The sequence below is a fragment of the Rutilus rutilus genome (assembly GCF_951802725.1).
Source record: "Rutilus rutilus genome assembly, chromosome: 19".
NCBI lineage: Eukaryota > Metazoa > Chordata > Actinopteri > Cypriniformes > Leuciscidae > Rutilus > Rutilus rutilus.
In genome coordinates, this window is record NC_140232.1 from 27317358 (window position 1) to 27338503 (window position 21146).

The 21146-nt window shown below is 36.9% G+C and overlaps 4 protein-coding genes across 5 annotated transcripts; all 4 read right to left on the reverse strand.

The window, feature by feature from the left end:
• Nucleotides 1-502: 502 nt before the first annotated feature.
• gclm (glutamate-cysteine ligase, modifier subunit) lies at nucleotides 503-6156 on the reverse strand. The gene is made up of 7 exons (XM_084388560.1): nucleotides 5651-6156; nucleotides 3766-3831; nucleotides 3128-3212; nucleotides 2980-3036; nucleotides 1381-1583; nucleotides 1166-1280; nucleotides 503-1056 (listed from the first exon to the last, which is right to left on the reverse strand). Exons 1-7 carry the CDS (start codon nucleotides 5771-5773, stop codon nucleotides 884-886), a joined length of 822 nt encoding a protein of 273 aa, XP_084244686.1. The 5' UTR covers nucleotides 5774-6156; the 3' UTR covers nucleotides 503-883.
• A 93-nt stretch (nucleotides 6157-6249) lies between these two features.
• Nucleotides 6250-14220, reverse strand: slc5a9 (solute carrier family 5 member 9). Of its 2 annotated transcripts, XM_084388539.1 has the most exons (13): nucleotides 14081-14220; nucleotides 13919-13990; nucleotides 13473-13577; nucleotides 13142-13306; nucleotides 11760-11865; nucleotides 11590-11670; nucleotides 11302-11507; nucleotides 11046-11181; nucleotides 10750-10857; nucleotides 9814-9964; nucleotides 9281-9449; nucleotides 8958-9173; nucleotides 6250-7023 (listed from the first exon to the last, which is right to left on the reverse strand). In XM_084388539.1, the coding sequence occupies exons 1-13, from the start codon at nucleotides 14207-14209 to the stop codon at nucleotides 6688-6690; spliced, it is 1980 nt and encodes a 659-aa protein (XP_084244665.1). In that variant the 5' UTR covers nucleotides 14210-14220; the 3' UTR covers nucleotides 6250-6687. The 2 variants fall into 2 exon arrangements, with proteins under 2 accessions (XP_084244665.1, XP_084244666.1); XM_084388540.1 differs by lacking the exons at nucleotides 13919-13990; nucleotides 14081-14220 and having other exon boundaries at nucleotides 13142-13302; nucleotides 13473-13479.
• Nucleotides 14221-14533: 313 nt separating this feature from the next.
• On the reverse strand, nucleotides 14534-15796 carry mrpl55 (mitochondrial ribosomal protein L55). Its single transcript, XM_084388566.1, has 3 exons — nucleotides 15603-15796; nucleotides 15030-15231; nucleotides 14534-14799 (listed from the first exon to the last, which is right to left on the reverse strand). The coding sequence occupies exons 1-3, from the start codon at nucleotides 15650-15652 to the stop codon at nucleotides 14650-14652; spliced, it is 402 nt and encodes a 133-aa protein (XP_084244692.1). The 5' UTR covers nucleotides 15653-15796; the 3' UTR covers nucleotides 14534-14649.
• A 139-nt stretch (nucleotides 15797-15935) lies between these two features.
• On the reverse strand, nucleotides 15936-19585 carry paox1 (polyamine oxidase (exo-N4-amino) 1). The gene is made up of 8 exons (XM_084388549.1): nucleotides 19396-19585; nucleotides 19045-19195; nucleotides 18033-18459; nucleotides 17710-17942; nucleotides 17356-17605; nucleotides 16951-17063; nucleotides 16645-16799; nucleotides 15936-16427 (listed from the first exon to the last, which is right to left on the reverse strand). The coding sequence occupies exons 2-8, from the start codon at nucleotides 19193-19195 to the stop codon at nucleotides 16266-16268; spliced, it is 1491 nt and encodes a 496-aa protein (XP_084244675.1). The 5' UTR covers nucleotides 19396-19585; the 3' UTR covers nucleotides 15936-16265.
• Nucleotides 19586-21146: the final 1561 nt, after the last annotated feature.

Consider the following 21146-nt stretch of genomic DNA (forward strand, 5'->3'; position numbering starts at 1 on the left):
ACATGAAAAAGCTCTCTTATATGATTGGATCCAACAGGAATTTTAATTACAATGAATAAATAACACAAGTAAAAATATATATTCTGACTATCCATTAGATACTGGAACTATAATCATTATTTTCCTTCAAGTGTGGAAATTTCCAGTGTTTTTATATACAATGAATTAATGTCGTTCATGCCATGCATGTTACCAGCATCCCATACAGTTACATATTTGAATGTATTTTACCTCAGATAAGCAAAGCATTTAGTTTACAAAGGGGTGCAAAAGAGAATCATCCATTGACAACAGGCAACATCTATTGAACATTCCATGCAAACCATCAGTCAAAATAAATTATACAAACTTAAAATGGCAGCAAGATTAAAAATTTGACATTTAAAATGAAAGTAAAAAATATAAAACTAAGTGGCCCACTCTTTAAAAAAGAATTGGGGTAAACATTTTTAAATAAAATGGAAAAATTCTCCAAAGTGTATCTCTTCTACAAATCTTTCTGAAAACAAGTGCCTCTGCCAATGTACTTACTTGTATAACAAACAAAAACAACCTTTTGGTATTTGAAGCTCCTTAATCTGCCATCCCATTGTTTTATATAAATTTTTTTACCCTTTGGATAAATATTGGGAATTCAACCAGGCCAAGTCAGGAAAAAGAGGCACTTTTATCTACAAGAACAGATAGCCGTCTAAATATTCTTAATCATGAGGAAAAATCAGTTATGTGGGTGGAGTGAATGTTTGCTCCTTGGAAAATTCTAATTCACTTTAGTGTGTTGAGAAAACCCCCTTGTAAAATATGCATCAATGCTTTAGCAGCTCCCTAAATTAAGTGGAATACATTTCAGGAAACCAATAAAAACCTGTTCAAACAGGACATGTTAATGGTCGCTGCTCTTTTTAGCATGAACAATGTAGCCCTTTGCTTTTATGATGCCTCTGCTCTTGACGATGATGGAGTACCGTAAGACCCACTCCAGCCTCCAGTCGGCCACCTGCAGGTCCTTACTGCTCCCTTGGACTGCTTCCTGGAAGCCTGCGGCACTGATTAGCTCTAGACACAAAAAGAAAGACTGGCAACATTAGATTTCCTGCACTATTGCTCATGCCAATTCATGATTACATGGCAGAACCAGTTCATGCACATTGGCTCAGTGACACACCTTTGGGGTCATTGTGCGTTAGCAACTGAATGTCGAACTCTTTAGCAAATGCAGTGAGGTCTGGAGGCATCACACAGCACGAGGCCAGATTCACCTGATTACTGCTCGGCTTTATCTGCATAGCATGAAAGAGTACAAATTTAAAATAAAAAATAAAAATCACTTTTCAAATCCATTGTACATTGTTTATCACAAAATACACACTCATTGCACACCTGAGCCCAGTTATAGAGCTGCTCTAGGAGGGTTTTGTCCAAGTCGGACGTGCCGATGGCAGCAATTTTCTGGCTTTGCACGAGACTCTCCAGCTCTTCCCACAGCGGCTGAAGGTGGGTCAGCGTCTGTGCCTCACCCTCAGGGAGAGAAGGTGGAGCAATGATCACAGAGTCCAGCTGAGATACGCCTAACGAAAGACAAGCTGAACATCACAGAGGTGGATTAGTCAAATGATCCGAAATTAATATTCACACTACTGTTCAAAAGTTTGGACGCAGTCATTTTTACAAATAATTTAATACTTTTATTCAGCATGGATTCATTAAATTAATCAAAAGTAACCGTAAAGACTAACATTGTTACAATTGTTTTAAAAAGCTATTCTTCTGAACTTATTAATCAAAGAATCTCAAAAAAAAAAAAAAAATGTATCATGGTTTCCACAAAAATATTAAGCACCACAGCTGTGTTCAACATGGATAATAATAAGAAATGTTTCTTGAGCAGCAAATCAGCATATTAGAATGATTTCTGACACCGAAGACTGGTGTAATGATGCTGAAAATTCAAGCAAAATATTCACAATGTTTATCAAATAAATGCAGCCTTGGTGAATATAAGAGACTTCTTTCATAAAGCGGAAGTGTATATACTGAATAATTGGCTTGATCAAAAATACTGCAACTTAAGCACATTTGAATGAGATGCCACTTTAAAAAAAATGACTGGCATTATTGATCCATTTATTGCTAAACTTCTCAAATTAGTCTGATCATGAGGATGTTGCTGATTTTACATTCTAAGGGGGTGAACAATTTTTTAGTTGAAAAAATTATTTAAAAAATATTGAGTCAAACTTTATGAGTCTGACAACATTAATTATTAAATTAAAGTATAAATCACAATTAAGGTTCAGACAGGGATCATAAAAACTAATTAAAATAAATAAAAATTTACCATGATTATAAGTGACCCCATTTAAGTCCTTGTTTGGAGACTACTCTTAAAGTGCCCCTATTAAGAGAAATAATAGGTTTTTAATAGCTTTTTTAAAGGTTTGTAATTTTGTTTTGGAGGGCTGCCACAATACGTTACATGCATCCAAGATCCAAAAACACTTTAATTTTCTCATAATATACATTGCACATCACCTCATTTCTCAAATATTCTGAAAACGGTTAATCTGAAGATTCATTCTCTTTAAACCCCTGCTTTCCGAGAGCCTCTTCTGCTTTGATTGTTAGTGTTACATAGGTATACAACAGGAAGTGAGGCTGGAATTGCTGACTCCTCGTTTCAGCAGTTCAGAATCTATTCTTTCTTTTAGGAGACAATAACTGTATTTGTGGTGCACTTTGATCTTAAAAAATTTGCAGACCTTTCATTCACAAAACCCCCTATATATTACACACTGCATGAAAGGTAATATTCAAAAGAGCATAATAGGGGCACTCTAAATTTTCATACAGCCTTTTGAAATTTTCTTTCAAACGTCAGTTAGTTTCGGGTAAGAAACTCACCCTTATCCATAATCAGTTTTACCCATCAAACATATGAATAATAATAGTGTATAGCTCATCATATTAAGCAGAACTTACCCATGTCTACTGCACTTCTAATTGATGAGCAGTGCGACTCAGTGAGAAAAAGCTTGACTGTAAAGATAAACATAAACATTTTTACAAACATGCACAAGCATGGCAACAGCGATACTGTCTGAATGCACTAAGGACCAGTAATCCTCACCAGACACCTTCAGCTCCTCTCTCTCCTCTGGGGTGATGGCCTCTGTGTTTTCTGGAATGGTGCAGTCCAGAACAATGGGAAGCTCCTGAGGAAGAAAAACAGCAGTTACTGAATTGCACAACCATGCTTTCATGGAAAGTAGCCAGTCAGTAACTGGATTATTCATTATAGTTGCATAATTTTTTGCACTCTTGTGTCTATGAAGCTCCCCGGTCACTTTACTTTGCATGTGTGAACATTAGACACCTTGTTAATGGACTGCATGAAAGGAATGCATCAATAATAAGCCTCAGCTTTTGTGTGCTAAGACCTTTACTCTCTACTCACTGAGCAGAATAAGCCAGAGCAGAGGCACACCGGCCCCATGCCATGAACAGTCACCATAACAACTGTCTTTTCATCCCAGCGCCTATGTATGCTTTACTGGTGCAATGAGACAGACGTTTCGCTTTCCCACAATCCACAGAGTGCTCAACTGTTTATGTTCAGTGAGTCTGACAACATTTTGGCTACTTCTTCATGCAACCAAACTCTTTAATATGTCAAAGATGACATTATGTTTAGTTTAAAATGGCTTGTTTACAAGTTCTCAAGGTTTCGTTTTTCAGTTTCATAATAAGTGTCATGCAGGGTCTTACCGAGTCAAGTGATGACGGCATTGCGGCAAACCACTCGCTCAGTGTGCCTTGGATGCAGTCTTGAAGCTGTGGATTGAGTTAGACAACATTACAAAAAACAGGACAGGCAACAAACCAAATATTTTGAAACATAAAAATAAAAAAACATCTTGGCAACTTCCCTTCCCGAATCATTTCTCAATTTTTGAGAAACTTACATTATCTGTAATACTAACTATTGGGTAGAAAAAATTGGGTCTATTTATAAATTTTTTTATTTAAGGTGCATAAAAATGACTTGGATGAAGATGTAACTTTACATCGAAACGTTAGTCAAGTCATTGTTATGCACCTTAAATAAAAATTGTAAACAATTTTAATAAATAGACATCTGTGCTGCACCGGCGATTCCCCTTTTTTCTGCTCTGTTTTGTCCTGCCTTGGTTGCACCGGATTGTTGTGGATTACAGAAGCACAGAGAACCTCCTTTTCAATTGAACACTAACTATTTAGGGTGTTTCTCCAAACACAGGTGTACATACTAAGTTTTGGCCCAGTAGGATTTTTGGCATAATATCAATTATTAGCTAATAGTACTATTTTATGATGGTTTTTCATATTCTAAAGAATAATATTTTTCAATATATTGTTTAATTATGAATTCATTTAATTAATAAAAATGAAATGAAAACAGTTAAATTAAATGCAAAAATATAAGTTAAAAGGTGTGTGTGTGTGTATGTGTATATATATACCCATGTATATTTATAAAGCCAATATATTTGGTCAAAACAGTTATTTAAGAAGGAAGTCATATTTTCATCAGCTCTTACATGACATGAACATATTTCATAAAAACACATTATCATATAGCTACATTACTAATCCACTTGCGTGGGCTTGATGAATAAGCCTAATTTTTATGATGGGATGTCAGAAAGGGTTTGGCCAGTATATAAAAATGCACAGTCATTTGTCCTTTATTTGTCTGTCAACGGTTAAAGGCATGACTCAATGTATAATTCATTCCAGCATGTTGGGTCAGGTCATGTCACATACTGTACACTTTCTCTAATAGGTCTATGAATGAGTGTTATTAGGCAGAAGCATTGCTTGTGAGCACAACTAGTACTCACGGCCACAATGGTTCTTTGAATTATGTATAGAAATTCACAGCACCATTGTGGCCTTGAGAAGTATACACGCACACATGCCAGAGCAAAGACATGATCATTTGAATGTTTATGCAACAACAGTGAGATGCATATGGCTTAAGCCACATTTTGCATAGTTTCATGTCATGTGCAGCACGAGGCAAACTAGTCAGTGACGTCATTAATGGAAGCAGGCCAAAGATCACATATTCTCGCCCAGGATTCGTTCTTGTGAGCCGATTCTTCTTTTATTAATAATTTGATCGAACCGATGCGCAAATATTTCCACTGTAGGTGGGTGTCATGTTGGAGCTATACACAAAGAAACATATCACCAGTTTTTTCGAGCAGGTATAAAAATATATCGAGGAAAAGTAAAATTAGGTTAATCATGACAGAATCCAACAACAAAACAAATGTACACAAAATGATACCCATAATTTAGAATGTATATTAAAAATATACGTATTTAACCATATTTACTTTAAAAAGTACTTCGTAAATGGCTGCTGTGTGAGTGTGAGGAACACACACTTAAATCAAATAAAATGAATCCGTGAACCGGTTCGGCAAACTGAACCGTTCGAAGGAGCCGATGCGCAAAAAAGAATCGGACTTCCAACAGCAACGACGACCTAACATAAATAATGGGGGTGACCGTGGTTAAACTCATTGACCGAACAACATCATACTACAAAACATGTCATGCCTGTGCTGCCAAGGTGGACCAAGATGCACTATAAGTCACTTACCTCCTCACTAGGGGAAGACGGACATTTCTTCTTAAGTCGACTGCGGTTGACTAAATTTCCCGTGTGAAGCTTCAGGGTTGTTGCGTGGTTAAAAAGCCGTTTCGCGTTTACATGAGACTCCATTACTCAGTGAAAATCGGTGACTGGAAAATGTGCCGTCTGTATGAAACTATTAACTACAAAAAAAAAAAGCCCTCGGGACAGTGTTTCCTTCTCTCTCGCATACACTAAACAGTGTAGTATGACTTTGCACTTGTAGTTCATTCAAGTAACATTACAGAGAGGAGGTTAGAGCAGAGAGACTCACGCCCACAATGAGAGTATATGGGAAAACCTGGCGAGGATCAACCGGAGGTGGATTGGAATATATAATATATAATTCATTTACAGCAACTTTCAACCTTTTTGACTAAAAGGCCTTAAAATTTGCATTATCTTAAGACTTCTTCTGAATAATGATAATAAATAAGTATATAATTTAAAGTCATCTTACAGCCTGGTGATGCCCCACCCCCTGGTTGAGAACTTGATATTGTGGAATCTTAACTATGTTAAATTTTGTCATTATGACACAGCAGAAATTATTCAGGTCAAGTCAAGTCACCTTTATTTATATAGCAATGTATACAAAATAGATTGTTTCAAGCAGCTTTAAACAGGAAAATAACACAAACTTCATCAAATATGAGAAGTCATTTCCAGTTTTGTTCTCATCCAATAGTGTCAGTGCAAGCAAATCGATAATATGGAGTGTCTTACAAACCCCAAATTATTATGTTATATATTTTTCTATATATCTAATTATAATTGTGCCATTAAACTGCTTTTAATAAACTTTTAAAATTAAAAATCTGAGTCAAATACTCTTTTTGAAACAAAATATAACAAAAAATGTGCAATTTACAAGTTTAATTGTACATTAAAGTGAAGACAGACACTGGCAGTATATAAAATGAGAGCAGACTTCTACATGTGTTTTAATTGGTGAGATTCTTACACACAAAAAAGAAAATGCTATTCAGAACTTTACAGTATATTCAAGCAAAGTACCCCCAAAGAAAGACATTGACAGTGAGTAAAATGAGGGCATTGACATTGCAGACAGTCTTCCAGGTGTGGTCTTCTTCAATACTTGTGAGTTTCTTTTCCAGAGCCTGCTGTTCCTCCTGACTTATCTCTTGTTTAGCCACATGGGAGAGACCACACAGCCACATTCCAGCACGCTTCCACCATGCAGGCATGTCCTCATCCGACCCCTCTGACTCAGTAGTGCTGGGATCAGAGCCTGCTGGTTCAGAGCCTCTAGCCCAGGGGTCTTCCAGCTCTACACGCTCCTTCTTACTGTGTCTCGTCCACCAGGTCAAACGAACAAGCTGAAATGAAATATGAGTGTTATATTAGCTCATGTTCAGTGTGTGTGTTACTGATAAAATATCAACATAAATGATGTACATAAATGTTGTGTATGTAAATATATAAAAAATGTACATGCTTTCTTTGCTTTTTATACTAATAAAGAAATTAAATAGTCTTGTCTTTATAAATTAATTTCCAAAATCGAGGTAGTCTTTGTTAGTGCACATGTTGCATTGGTATAGCCAAGATAATTTGGGCTGTTTTGGGAAGCAGAACCTCTTTTTGTGGACATTACAGTTTTTCTCAATTGCTAAAACACTAAAACCCATTGGCTGAGCAAAGTTCTCAATTGCCTGAACTCATTTAGCTAATTGTGCAGTCTGTTGTCAATACCTTAAACTATTTCACATTGTAAAACACAATTTGCAGATCTCACTTAGACTTTTCAGCAAAACTCTAAACACATTCTCATTCTCAAAACACATTCTGCACTGTAATGCACACGTCATCCATACCGGTAAACACAAGTGGCAACAATCAAATACAAATAGAGAACACACGTCATTGATTGAACACAACCACTCAGAACTGATTTAACCTGTTTCAAATGATGCCCAAAGACAAGAAGCAGCACACTGATCACATGTTTACTCCTTTGATGTTTGTCCCTTTTGTATACTGTAGTACAGTGCATATTAGGCTGTATACTGTACAATGAACAAATTGTATTGCCCTGAACATTGTGCTTTCCATTTGTTAACAGTACTGACTGCTCAATGGATTTTGACTGGTTGCAGGTTCATATCAACAAAGAACAAGAATTACAGTATCACAGAGACAAAGGACAAGTTTGTGAGATGCAGGGTACAGTACTGTAAAAATAGGGGTACAAGGAGGAGGAAGAACACAATTTTGAGCTACTGTGATAGAACATGTTTTCGTTCATCAAAAGACAATGACGGAAACATATGAAATTTGTTTTGAGATTAAAAATGTACTTCTCCCTGAACTTTTTGATGGTACAGTAAGGTGTCACGGGTAAGTCTAAACAGAATAGCAGTCCATAGATATCTTTCGAGAACTATATGTTTTGAACAATGTTTTTTCTATTTTTTGGTGTATTGTTTACTGACTGCTTGATAGTTTATATCATTTTGTTTATGATTTGAGAGCAGTGATTGATTTTGAACACAGGTAAAACTGTTTTGAGGCGAAAGTTTCATTTTTGCATTCACAGAGGTTTTGTGAATAGTGCTTGAAGATGAGGTTTTGTGTTTAATGTTTTCAGAAAATGGAGCAAGATTTCAGAAATTGTGTTTTAGCAATTGAGAAAAACTGTAATAAATGCAAAATGCTAAATAATTAAATGCAAAATGTTCTTAGGTGTAGGATTAGTATGTTAAATGTGATTTTCTTAATTTTAAACCAATATAAATACATGGAAATGCCCCTTTAGATAGGTAATGGCCTGGGTACATGCCCTTTATCTCCTTTCTGTAAGCGTCTTATACAAATGGATATGGAAGGGATAATGTACATCAATACTGACTTTTTTTAAATCGTACCTCTTTATAATCTATTAAGTGTACAAAATAATCGTTCTAGCAACAAGACGAACACTTTGACAATATTACTGTAGACCTACTATTAAGTATAATAAATAAATTAAATATGTAGTTTCTAAGGGCCACCGGCTAAAGGGGGCCTCGCGATTTCAACCAATGGAGCCTAGTGGGACCCTGACCCCGGAACACAATTTCAACCGAAGGGGAAGAAAAAAAAAAAGATTTCAATGGGAGCCAGAGTAACAACCTGCAACCCTGATACCACAGCTACGGCCTTGGCGGTCATTATCAGGAAATAATGTTGCGACCGAACAATCAGAATTGATCATTTCAGAGAGCCGTGTAATAAAAATAAATATTTAAATGTGTTTGCAGTTGATAGTTACGTGTTGCTCTGGAATAGGCGCAGTGCAGAGGCTGACGGCTGTGATGATCAGAGCTGTCAGTGCAAGAAGGATTAGAGCAAAATACAGGTAGTGCACATCTTTCAGCAGGGCGGGACGCAGGTCTTCCTCTCCGCATAACGGGGTGCTATAGACAAATTCCATTACCATCCTCGCTGTGCCAACTGCAAGTCCCACCATCAGACCCCAAAAAGCACCCTGTGCAAGATAAAAGAAAGCAGCTTCGCTTGGATGTTTTACAACCTTCTTAAAAGAAATGCACTTTATTGCATGAGCACAAATCAGCTAAAACATATTTAATTCACCTGTTCATTTACTCGCCCCCAGAAGATGGCCATAATAAACAAGGCGGTGATGGGAGGTGCCAGGTAGCTAGTGATGGCCTGAATGTAGTCAAACAGCTGTCCACTACTGGCTGTTTGAATGATTGGAATCCACACAATGCTCAGGGCCACTAGCAATAAAATGAACACCCTGTAGATGTAAATAAACAGCAGCAATTAGTAAGACAGCAAATAAGTCAGGAGACTGTTCAGTGTATATTTGGGAAAAGGTTATACTTCATTACCTTCACTTTCAGTTTGCATACAAACTAGTATATCTAATTGATTTGAGCTGTGTTGTACATGTGTTGTGCCTTAATGCAAAACCTATACGATGTGGTTATCCACCTGGTGTGGTAAACTGCAGAGGAATTGTTGGTGGATCAGTTCCACTTTCGTTAAACTAGTTTGTATGCATATAATTAAAACATTCATTTCTTTTAGATACTTGTGTACAAATGTGTCCAAAATGAAAGTGTTCTAATGTTTTCCACAAAGCATTTAACAGTAACTACCTGCCCACTACCATGAGCTCTCTCTCAGAGGCCCGGAGCCGGATTCGTTGCCAAATGTCCATGGTGAACAGAGTGCTGCTACTGTTGAATATAGAGGTGAGAGAGGACATGAGCGCTGCCATCATTACTGCGATCATCAGACCTCTCATACCTACAAAACAATGACAGTGAAAGAAAGAATAGATAAGTATAACAAGAACAATAGGAATATCAGAGAAACAAGATGTTGTACAGCAACTTATCTGCTAAGTGATGCACTCATTTTTTTGCAGGAGCATTATAGACTTAAGAATATGTAATATTACGAAGTCTATTAAGAATATAGACTTTGAATATAAAAAGTAATTTGAACTATATTTTTCCATTTCTGATTTAAAGTGCCACTCTGCCTCTGCTCATCAAAATCATATCTAAAGATAAAAGATATGGGTAGGAAACAAGCATAAAGTTGAGAAATTCTGGCAATAGTAACATTAACATTTCTTTTCAAAATAGACAAAACGTAAATATAGAGGCTTAAATATTTACATTATAATTTATGATAGATACATAATTTAAATATTTTATTATAATTATACACACACGTTTGTTTCACTATATTAGTGAGGACATTGCATACTTCCATTGATTTTATATCAGGTTAATGATATACCCCTAAACATACCTATCACAGAAACATGAGCAAATACACACACACACACACACACACACACACACACAGGGACTCGAACTGGGGATCTTCTTGTTGTGAGACGACATTGCTACCGTCTGAGCCGTATATTATATATATATAAAATTATGATACTATATAATCTATTAAAAAATAGAATTGTTAGTTTGTTAACATTTTTGTTAACATGTTAGCTTTTCATTTGTGACAAATGATCCTATAGGTGACAAAGGAAAATTTCAACTAAATGAAAAAGATTGTCATACCCACTGGCATGAGCTCCACAACTAACTTTGGGTAAGCAATGTTAGAGCAGCCAACACGGGCCCCACAGATCTTCAGACACTCATCAGGGTCCACACATCCTACTTCATCTAGAAAATACACAAACATCATCACATTATACCACGAAAACAGATATTTCACATTCAACCAAATGAATGGTGGGGATAATTCATTAAAAGAACATAAACCCCTTGTTCATTGGTTTAATAAATGTTCGTAACTTTTTAGAATCCAGACCATAAATCTATAGGAGAAATGCAAGAACGACTGAGCGTACTTGGGTAAAGAGCTCTGCTGATCATTCCTGGCATAACAACGAAGAACATAGGGAAGACCTTGAGGTAGCCACCGAGTACCGAACCACCTTTGGCATGGGACAAGTTTTTGGCAGAGAGAGACCTTTGCACTATCACCTTCAAACAATACATAGAAGCAATTGTTTGATGTAAAACAGTTTTTAAGCTTAAAGAGACCTATTTGTAACTTAAATTGTAAAGTAATAATGCACCGATAGTCTTCTAATTCTGTTTCACCTGGTCTGTGCACCACACCCATGTGGCAAGAACCGTGAGTCCAAAGATCAGGCCTGGCCAAGGAAGGTCTCCTGTCACTGGATCTCTGAAGATATGAAAGGCATCAGACCGAGGAAGATGACAAGTGGTGTTGGGGACAGTGATAGCAGGTACAGCGTTCTCATACTGAACCAGTAAACCCTCGTACCATCCAACTTTGTCAAATGCTGCCGGGGAAAATTCATTTGAAATGACTTTCCCAGGAATAATTAATATAATTGTACCTTTTCAGGAAGAAGGGTTCAATACCTATAAACATGAGGACCAATGCTCCTATAACCATGATGACGGTCTGTACGGCATCAGTGTAGATTACTGCTGTCAGCCCACCTGCATTAAGACAAGCCACAAGTTGCTGCTTTTCAACTAAAATCACATTTAGACATTAGTTATCTAAAATAGTAGTGTGGTTTTATTACCAGCTATAGTATAGAGTGCAGTGACGGCTAGCAACACAACGGTGGAGACATACAGGTCCCATCCAAGTGACACCTGGATGAATAAAGCCCCTGAAAAAATGTCTGTCTGAAAAGAACACAGTTGCTTATAATAAACTTTATAATAAACTTTAATATATATAGTGCATTTCTATGCAGCATTGCCGTTTACTCTTATTGAAGACCATAAAGCATACTGTATTGTTGCTCCTTGGCGTAGTTATATCAAAAAATCATATTATTTATGATAATATATTAGCAGTATTTTTTTTCTAATTATGTATCAGATTAGCATTCCTTCCAGTGGTTTTTGTTTGTTTGTTTTATTGTTTTTATGAATATATATATTTCATTAAATATGTAACAAATATTTAATAATTACACATACAGACCCTTTCCAAAAAATTTGAATATCATGGAAAAGTTTATTTATTTCCATAATTCCATTCAAAACGTTAAACTTCCATAGATTATAGATTCAGGGCCCACAACTTAAACGATTTCAAGTATTTAGTTGTTTATTTGTACATAATTTGGGCTTCTAGCTCATAAAACCCACGAAAACAGGATTTAAAATTTTTTGAATATTACATGAAATCACACAGTAATTACACAGTGATACCATGGTCATTGAAACAGGTTTTGGTTCTTTTGACAGTGTGGGCAGGTACAAATCCTGCTGGAAAATGAAGGAAGCATGAAGTGCTCTGAAAATGTCCTGGTAGACGGCTGCGTTGACTCTGGATTTAATAAAGCACAGTGGACCAAAGTCCTCTTTTCTGATGAGAGCAAATTTTGCATCTCATTTGGAAACCAAGGTCCCAGAGTCTGGAGGAAGAATGGAGAGGCACACAATCCAAGATGCTTGAAGTTGAGTGTGAAGTTTCCACAGTCTGTGTTGGTTTGGGGAGCCATGTCATCGGCTGGTGTTGGTCCACTGTGCTGTCCACTCAACGCAGCCGTCTACCAGGACATTTTCAGAGCACTTCATGCTTCCTTCAGCAGACAAGCTTTATGGAGATGCTGACTTCATTTTCCAGAAGGATTTGCACCTGCCCACACTGCCAAAAGAACCAAAACCTGGTTCAATGACCATGGTATCACTGTGTAATTACTGTGTGATTTCATGTAATATTCTAATTTTTTGAAATCCTGTTTTTGTGGGTTTTATGAGCTGGAAGCCCAAATTATGTACAAATAAACAACTAAATACTTGAAATCGTTTAAGTTGTGGGCCCTGACTCTATAATCTATGGAAGTTTAACGTTTTGAATGGAATTATGGAAATAAATAAACTTTTCCATGATATTCTAATTTTTTGGAAAGGGTCTGTACATATTCATTTATTAAACAAGGAGTCTTACTGATATCTTGGTGAAAATGTAGAGGATGAGAGACAGCACACTCATGTAGATTCGGATGCGCTGACCCCCGAACCTCTTCCTCAGATACTCTGGCATCGTGACCACACCAGCAGAAATATACACAGGCACAAAAATCCAGCCCAAGGCAATAAGGACCCACACTGCCTACAGAACAATCACACTTGAGGTCTGATACGAGGTTTTGTTTCAGCATGTGATGCAATAAAACGGTCAAACATTTGTTTAGCCCAAGACAACTGCAATCTGAAATCAGTAATTACTGAAACAACACTGAAAGCTTGTAAGATGAGGAATAATTTGTCTGCCGTACATTCAACTCAAATGCCCCGACTGCAAGTCCCCCCGCGGCTCCTGTCCCTGCTAATCCAATGAACAGGCCACTGCCTACGTTACTGGACATCAAAGAGGCACCAATCTGTTGAAACACAATACTGAGAAAACACTCTCAAAACTAAAGGAAACTATAACTCACACTGAAAGAAGCATGTCTTCACAGTTCACACTGACTAAACACAAAGTCAGCTGTCAAAATATTACTTAAGTACAGTATGTGTAAGTGTTGTATATATGATTTAATTTAGTTTCAAACTTTACACATTCACTCAATATGTTTACACGTAATAAATTCTTTTATTTCCTTCTTCCTGGTTGTAATTCCAGAAAAAAGCAAGATTCTTCCTTGTAGGTATGCACAAGATAAATATAATTTCCAGCTTTATTATTAAGAGTAGACACCGTAAAGACACAAAAACTCACTGGCCACCATGTCATGGATCGTCCGGCCAAGAAGTATCCCCCCACAGTCCCACGGTTGGCTCTGACTGAGGACTACAAATCAGAAATCTCTAGCATCAAAAAAATAGACATACTGAATTCTCTATATGCAAATGTTGCCAGAGTCTGCAAACTTTCACTTACCCATATTCCAACAGCCAACACAAACACAAAGTAGACAACAACCACAGCAATATCAGCAGCCTCTAAAACAAACTTCACTGGCACCTCAGGCTCTGGGGTGCCCGTTACAAGCTCAGGTAAAGCTGGCATGTTCTACAATGCCTGAGGCCAAAGTGTGAACTTTGAAGCAGGTGCTGATTTCATTAATAATTAGTCAGCCTGTTTCAGAGAATGCACGAGTTACACATTATATGACAGATACGCATCACCACATGATGACGCTGCAAACTAATTTACTTTTTAAATTTGAAGACACACATATACATACATGAATTGGATATATATATATATATATATATATATATATATATATATATATATATATATATATATATATATATATGGATTCTGGAGTTATTTAGCATAATAATCTAATCCTAAATGAATTAAATTCAATAAAAAGACAGACTGACTACAAATATTGCAAGATTTTTTTTTTATTACAGAGTGACTTATAATAACAAAACTGTAATTTTGTACATGGGAGACATCATAAATACTCAATGTGACATTCAACTGCATCAGTCCATTCATTTCTTCTTCCAGAATTTGCTGTAATCATCAACTTTGAAATCATCCTCAAAATCTTCCAATTTCTGTTTAGTTGCCCTCTTCGGTTCCCTTTTCCGCATCCTGATTTTCCTCTCCTCCTCAGAGAGGGTGGTGATGTCCACGGGCATCTGGCAAAAGAGTAAAAGCCGTCAATGATAAATGACTCAAAACACACACAACGAAGGTACTTTTCTTTTCTTTTTTTTTAAAAGCTTGGCTTCATTATGAACAAACCATTGTATGGCAGGTCTTCAAAAAAAAATCTACTTTTGTGTTTCAGAGAAAATAACAGCATAGCAACATGATTTTCAAGGCAGGATTTTCATTTTGCTTGGATATATATATATAAACCACTAACCTTCATTATTCTTTTGGGCTCTCTATATCTGATGTTGATGGTGGACCCGTCAGGTCTCACTAACAGAACTGGATACATCCTCTCATACTTCTGCCTCCCAAAGCGGACCACACAGGTTCTGTTGGAGTTTGACTGAAAGACTGTGGTGTGAAATGTGGATGTGGCTTGCAAACACCTGTGGGTGACAACAGCCTGAAGACACCTGTGCAAAACAATAAAAGGACATTAAACATCTAAACATTTCTGAACATCAATGATTACGCTTCAAATAGCTGCAGTATAATAGAAAAATGATGAAAACATCGTAGCTCCAGAACCCTACTCACCTGATGTCATCCATTTGCGAAGTCAGATAGATTCAGGTTTCATGTTATTTGTAAAGGAAAATAGTAAGACACTAAACACGAACAGGTATTTTGAATGGTAAATTAGTGTCTTGGCTTCGCGTAAAACTTATATGTTTGTTTAACCTATATGTATAAACCCAAAAATTCATTGTAAATGCAATGACTAACGTTACCACATTATATCAAAAGACGGGCGAACTCAAGGAGTAATCGGTTCACTACTTACCTAAATAAACTCTTGCACGGCTTGCCAATTGCATTTAAAGCCATGATCATATCTGCAACCCTGGAAACGGCTATATAATAAATGCCTTCATAAGAGTGAGAAGAAAATAGCACAACTCTTCGAAATGAAGAAGGTCACCATCAACAAACGGCATGGATGTGTGTCGGAATAAAGTGCTCCCCCTGGAAACTTGTACTGCAGTTTCCAATAGTTCCGCTGTCTGTTCTTTTTGGATTTTAGTTTACATTTAGAAAAAAAAAAAAAAAAATCTTATTGTGCATAAAATAGATTCACCAAAGCCAACTTCTTTCAGACTTAATAATTAAACCACAATTTAGCATGCAATGTTTTATTAAATAAATAATGTATGAAACACAGCCTGTCGTAAAAGCGTTTAGTTGATTTATACGTAGGTAGCTATATAATATAAAAAGGAACAGTATACATCAGTAAAAATCTAAAAGCCTCAGTCATTTTCTCATAAAAAGGTTTTGTAACAAAAGAAATATGATCAAAGTTGTTTTATTTTACATGCAGCAGCCTCATGGGGGCAGGCTTGTTGAGATCACACCATCATCATCATCATTATCATCACATCATCATTTCGGTAACTTCCCTGTTATTGGATGCTTGTCTAAATTTTAGATAATAGATTTTAACTCTCTAAACTTGTTTGTCCAATGAAGTAGTGGAAGTGGGAGCCGCTGTCTTCTTATAATGTGCTGCCAGTCTGTCTGCCTCTCTGTGTCCTGAGAGTAGAGCTCCTTGCACTGTGCCATAAAGAGTCTTCATCGTTGCCTCACCTGCAAACAAGACCTGAAGATCCTGAAATAAATGAAGTGAAAATCACTTTAATACTTAAGTGCTAAATGACAAAGAAAATCAAAATCAAAGGAGGGCCTCTTTTAAGCATACTTCTAGTTTATGAAAAACTCCTCCTTAATAGCCTATATCTCAATGCATATTTCAATAATTAAAATAATTAACCATTACTAATTTTAATTCAACATAATGGTAGGCAATAAAATAAAATATCACATACTTCACCACACCGGCAACCCACTAGAGGTTGTGCCAACGTGTCCATAACTTGCCCATCAACACCAACAGGGAGGAAAGCGTAAGTTCCCTTTACGAACTTGTTGCTGCGCCACTTAGTGCTAAGAATGGACTTTGGCCGAGGAATGTTTGAATGTCCTTGGGAATACAGAAAATATTACATGATGACAAAAACTTTTTAAGTTAACTTTTTAAAAACTTAAATTAATTTGAAGTCCAGTAACTGACATATCATTAAAAAGTAATACAACTAATGATATGGATATTTCTTTAAAGAGGATTTCTTTACCAAAGAACATTTTGAGGTGATCAGTGACAGCAGTTGAGAGTTCGTCATCTGTCATGGTTTCAATCAGGTCAGCAATGTCTCCTGGACACCAACCAATTAAGATATTACCAAACCTAGAAAAGAGAAAATTAAAGATTAATAAACGTTAACGAGTAACAATGTAAAAGGAGTCGAATAATGTTACTAAAGCGTTTTGCCCCATAACCAGTTATAATAATAATAATAATATGTGTTTTGAAGCACAGGCATTGACTGATTTTTCTACATTTCACTATTAATATTAGTTCTGCTGTTTAGGACTAATAGTACATATCCAGGTTTCTCATGGCATTTATACTTGTAAACGTGCATTAATTAATTTAACATTAACATTTTTAAAAAATTGCCATTTAATGCAATATTAACCTTTCTTTGGGTCTCAGGACAGAAAAGCACTGCAAGTTCTTGAGCCACTGCATTTTATTGGTGGATACTGAGGCAGGCGTGTCATCCTCATAAATGAGGCTGATAGTACCAACTTCCTTCTCCCAGAATGCCTCTTCATATTCCAGAAAGATCTTGGCAATACTGCCAAAGCACAGCTTATCAATGACCTCCATTTTCTCGCATGGGAGACAGGGGATGAAGAGGCTGGAAGCTTGAGCTTTTAGACAACCTTCAAACACACACACACACACACACACACACACACATAAATGTGCCAGTCTCACTTCAGACAGCATGATCATCACAAAATACTCAATCCTTATCAACACATACCCAGAGAAATGGTCACTATTACATGATCGGCTAGAATCTCTTCTCCATTCTCACAGACAATGCAAACTGGGTACTGGCGGACTTTTTCGTCAGAAGCAGCTTCAGTGTGAGCAGTCGGAGAGGGGGCTACAGAGAAGGTTCCATCCCATTTGATCTTACTAACTTCTCTTTTCAGCAGCAAACAATCCTTAGGGAAGTCCTCCAGTAGTATATCTACAAGCTGAAACATTAAACTGACAGGCATATAACAATTAACACCAAATTAATCATTTACTTAGCAATAATTGCAAATGAATGCAGATCATCTTCTCAACCCATCATACCCTGCAACATTGAGACTGTCACCCATGTTGGTATAATACTGCCAGGAGTCAAGAGAGATCCTGTGGAGGTCTGAAGCTCCAACGTCAATCAGCATGTCTTTGCCAACCAAAGCAAAAACACTCTGCATTCTCGTTTTCTTATCCTTGTCTTGCAAGCTGTCAATCACACCTTGGGTTTTTTCTGCATAGTGTTCACCTAAACTCTTTCCCGTGTTGAAGCCACGGTGTTGAATAATGCCCTCCCCAGCTTCATACGCACGTCTGGCGAAGTCTGCATCCACTTTGTGTCCCTTGTTACTGTAAAATGCTTCTGTGCCCATGTCAGGGACCTGGTTTAGAAGGCCAGACTTTTTTAGTAGACAGTAGACAGGGTTTTTTTCTGACGCCCCATGGATGTACTGAGCTCCAGTATCAACACATGCATTCCCTTTGACATGAAAAAAGAAAGACAGTGACATGTACTGTTAGATATGAATTCAGCATATAATCTAAACACTTCTATATGGCTTCATTAGAGGATCAGAACAGGCAAAAAAAGAAAAGAAAAGTGAAGTGACAAAAATTCCCCAGATATTTAAAATACATAGGGTAAAATATCGTATTTAAACTGGATTTAAAATCATGTGATAGGCCTACATTCTTTTGACAGCAAAAAAAAAAGAAAAAAAAAGAAAGGACTACTTAATGGAAGTGAAACTAAGTCATGGGTCCACAGATTTCAGTTTCCTGAAACAGTTTCCTCTGCTTTTAGCACACAACCCTACTTTTATTTATTTACAATAAGTTAAAATAATGCTAAAATAATAAACATAATTAACGGTTATAATTATTATTATTAATAATACATAATACATCATTTATTCCATTGTTATTATATTATTGCACTTATTAGCATACACATTTTCTATATATTAACTTTTTACTATAATACTCTTATCATTTTGTCAAGTGTTTAATTCGTGTTGGTATTCAAATGATAATGTATGCTATATACGAGGTATAATATATTCACCAAAAGTTGCAGAAGCTACTCTTCCTCCAACCTTATCGGAGGCTTCCAGCACCGTGACGTCACTAAATCCGTATTCTTTCAGCTTCTTGGCTGCAGAGAGTCCTGCCACACCAGCACCAATCACCACGATACATGGGTTTCTGAGTGCCATCTATAATATTAAAGAAGGTATTACGTTAACCCTAACTACACTGCAGCTTTACTACAAACAAGATGCATTAGGCTACTAGACAGTACATGGTATTCCTATCACAACCAGCTTTTTTAGCTTTCTGAATTAATTTGTTGGTTTAGACGAAATATGAAGGTAAAGTTAGACAATAGCTATAACGAAATCGTTAGGCTACTTACTTTGTAACGGCGCTAAATGCTGACTATCCACCTTTATTTAGTTGCATTGCTTAGTTCCACTTCCTGTTTTCCTGCCATGACTTCATATCGATTCAGAGGCGGTGTTTATTTTGTTCTGACTCAGAGCCAGAATGTCTGAAGCTAAAGTAGAAGAAACACGTCGTCATGGTTTTCTTCCCCTCGGGTCGTTGTATACACAGTTGTCCAATAGAGGGCAGAAAATCCTAAGAAAGTGAGTCTGATTTTGAACACCTGGGATGGACTATATTTGTCATATTACAGTTTTTCTGAGTTGCTGAAACCCTAAACCGATTTGTCGAATAAATCACTCTTTCTGTAAAACCTTAAACAAGTTCAGGCAGTTCATCATTAGAAAATCTCATGCACTCTTTTTGCAAAACTTTGTTCACACTTATTTCTAATGATGTGTTCAAAATAAGCCAGTGCACAGGTGCACTGAATGTAGATATGAACAACAGAAGGAAACAATTTGAAAAGGAGAGAAGGAAGAGTATGTGTAAGAGATGGTGGATAAGGGGGATGAGAATGAGAAAGAGCAAGGTGTGGACAGTGTTGTCAAGGCTGAATCCCGCACACTAGAGGGTTTTTCTCTTTGCCTGGCAACACTCTCAGAAAATAAAGTACATAATTGTACCTTTAGGGGTACAATGGCTTGTCACTGGGGCTGTACCCTCAAGGGTACAATTATATTGTACCTTAACCTTTAAAAGAAACGGTACGCATGTACCTTTTAATGCTTTTTGACCCTCAAAAAGTTACATATATGTACCTTGAGGTCCAATAATAAGCCCTATGGGGTAGGTTAGTGTAGATTGTACCTTGGGGGACAGAAATGGACTCCTACTGTACCCCTATTTCTGACAGTGAAGAGACGACATTGCCTGTGATGTGGACAAAGTCCTCAGGCTGGACCCAACATAAAGATGTGATGCTGAGGCAGAATGAATCTCTCACTGACTTTGATTTTGCAGTGTCACAACTGAGTGTAGCCTACTGTAACATGCTTTTCATTTAGAGTTTTTTTTTTTTTTAACCTTTTTGGCTTTTGCAGTTGGACTACTGTATTTTTACAGTATGCAAGTGCTGAATGTACAGACATTCCGTAATATTCAGTACAATACTATACTTGCAATGCGAGACAACAATTTGTAGTGGTGTCCGAAACCATAGTGGACGTTATTGAGTGCACTTATTCAATCCCACATTGCACTGCAATAACGAGTGTACGCTCAACGGCTGTCCGAATTCGGCCAGTCCTTTTCATTCACTCCTTCAAGTTAACAGTATTAGACTAACATAGGGAATAGTGAATGAGGGTTTAGGAGGCGATTTCGGAAAGTGGGTAATGATTTCGAGAAATGTGTTTTAGCATTCTGAAAAACTGTAAATAAACTTCAGCAGGATTGATCCATTCAAGTGACATAGAAAAACAAAAATGTAAAAGAAAAAGTGCACATGTTTTCATGATGGGGTTAAATAAGAGGTGCACTTCCTTTTCTTTAAAGATAAAATGTCTTGCCCTGAGGCTTTCTCTGCTCAGACAATAGTTTTTTTAAAACAGCTGTATTGGAGCGCAGAAACACTTCATGCAAAACTATAATAAGCCTGCCAAAATGCTCATTTTTAATCAGTGTCTTCTAAATTCATCTGTCTGCACCAAAGCTGACACTTTTCAACACCCAGAGTCTGGCCAGTGGAGAACCAAGCCATTCACTTTTGTCACAAAACGA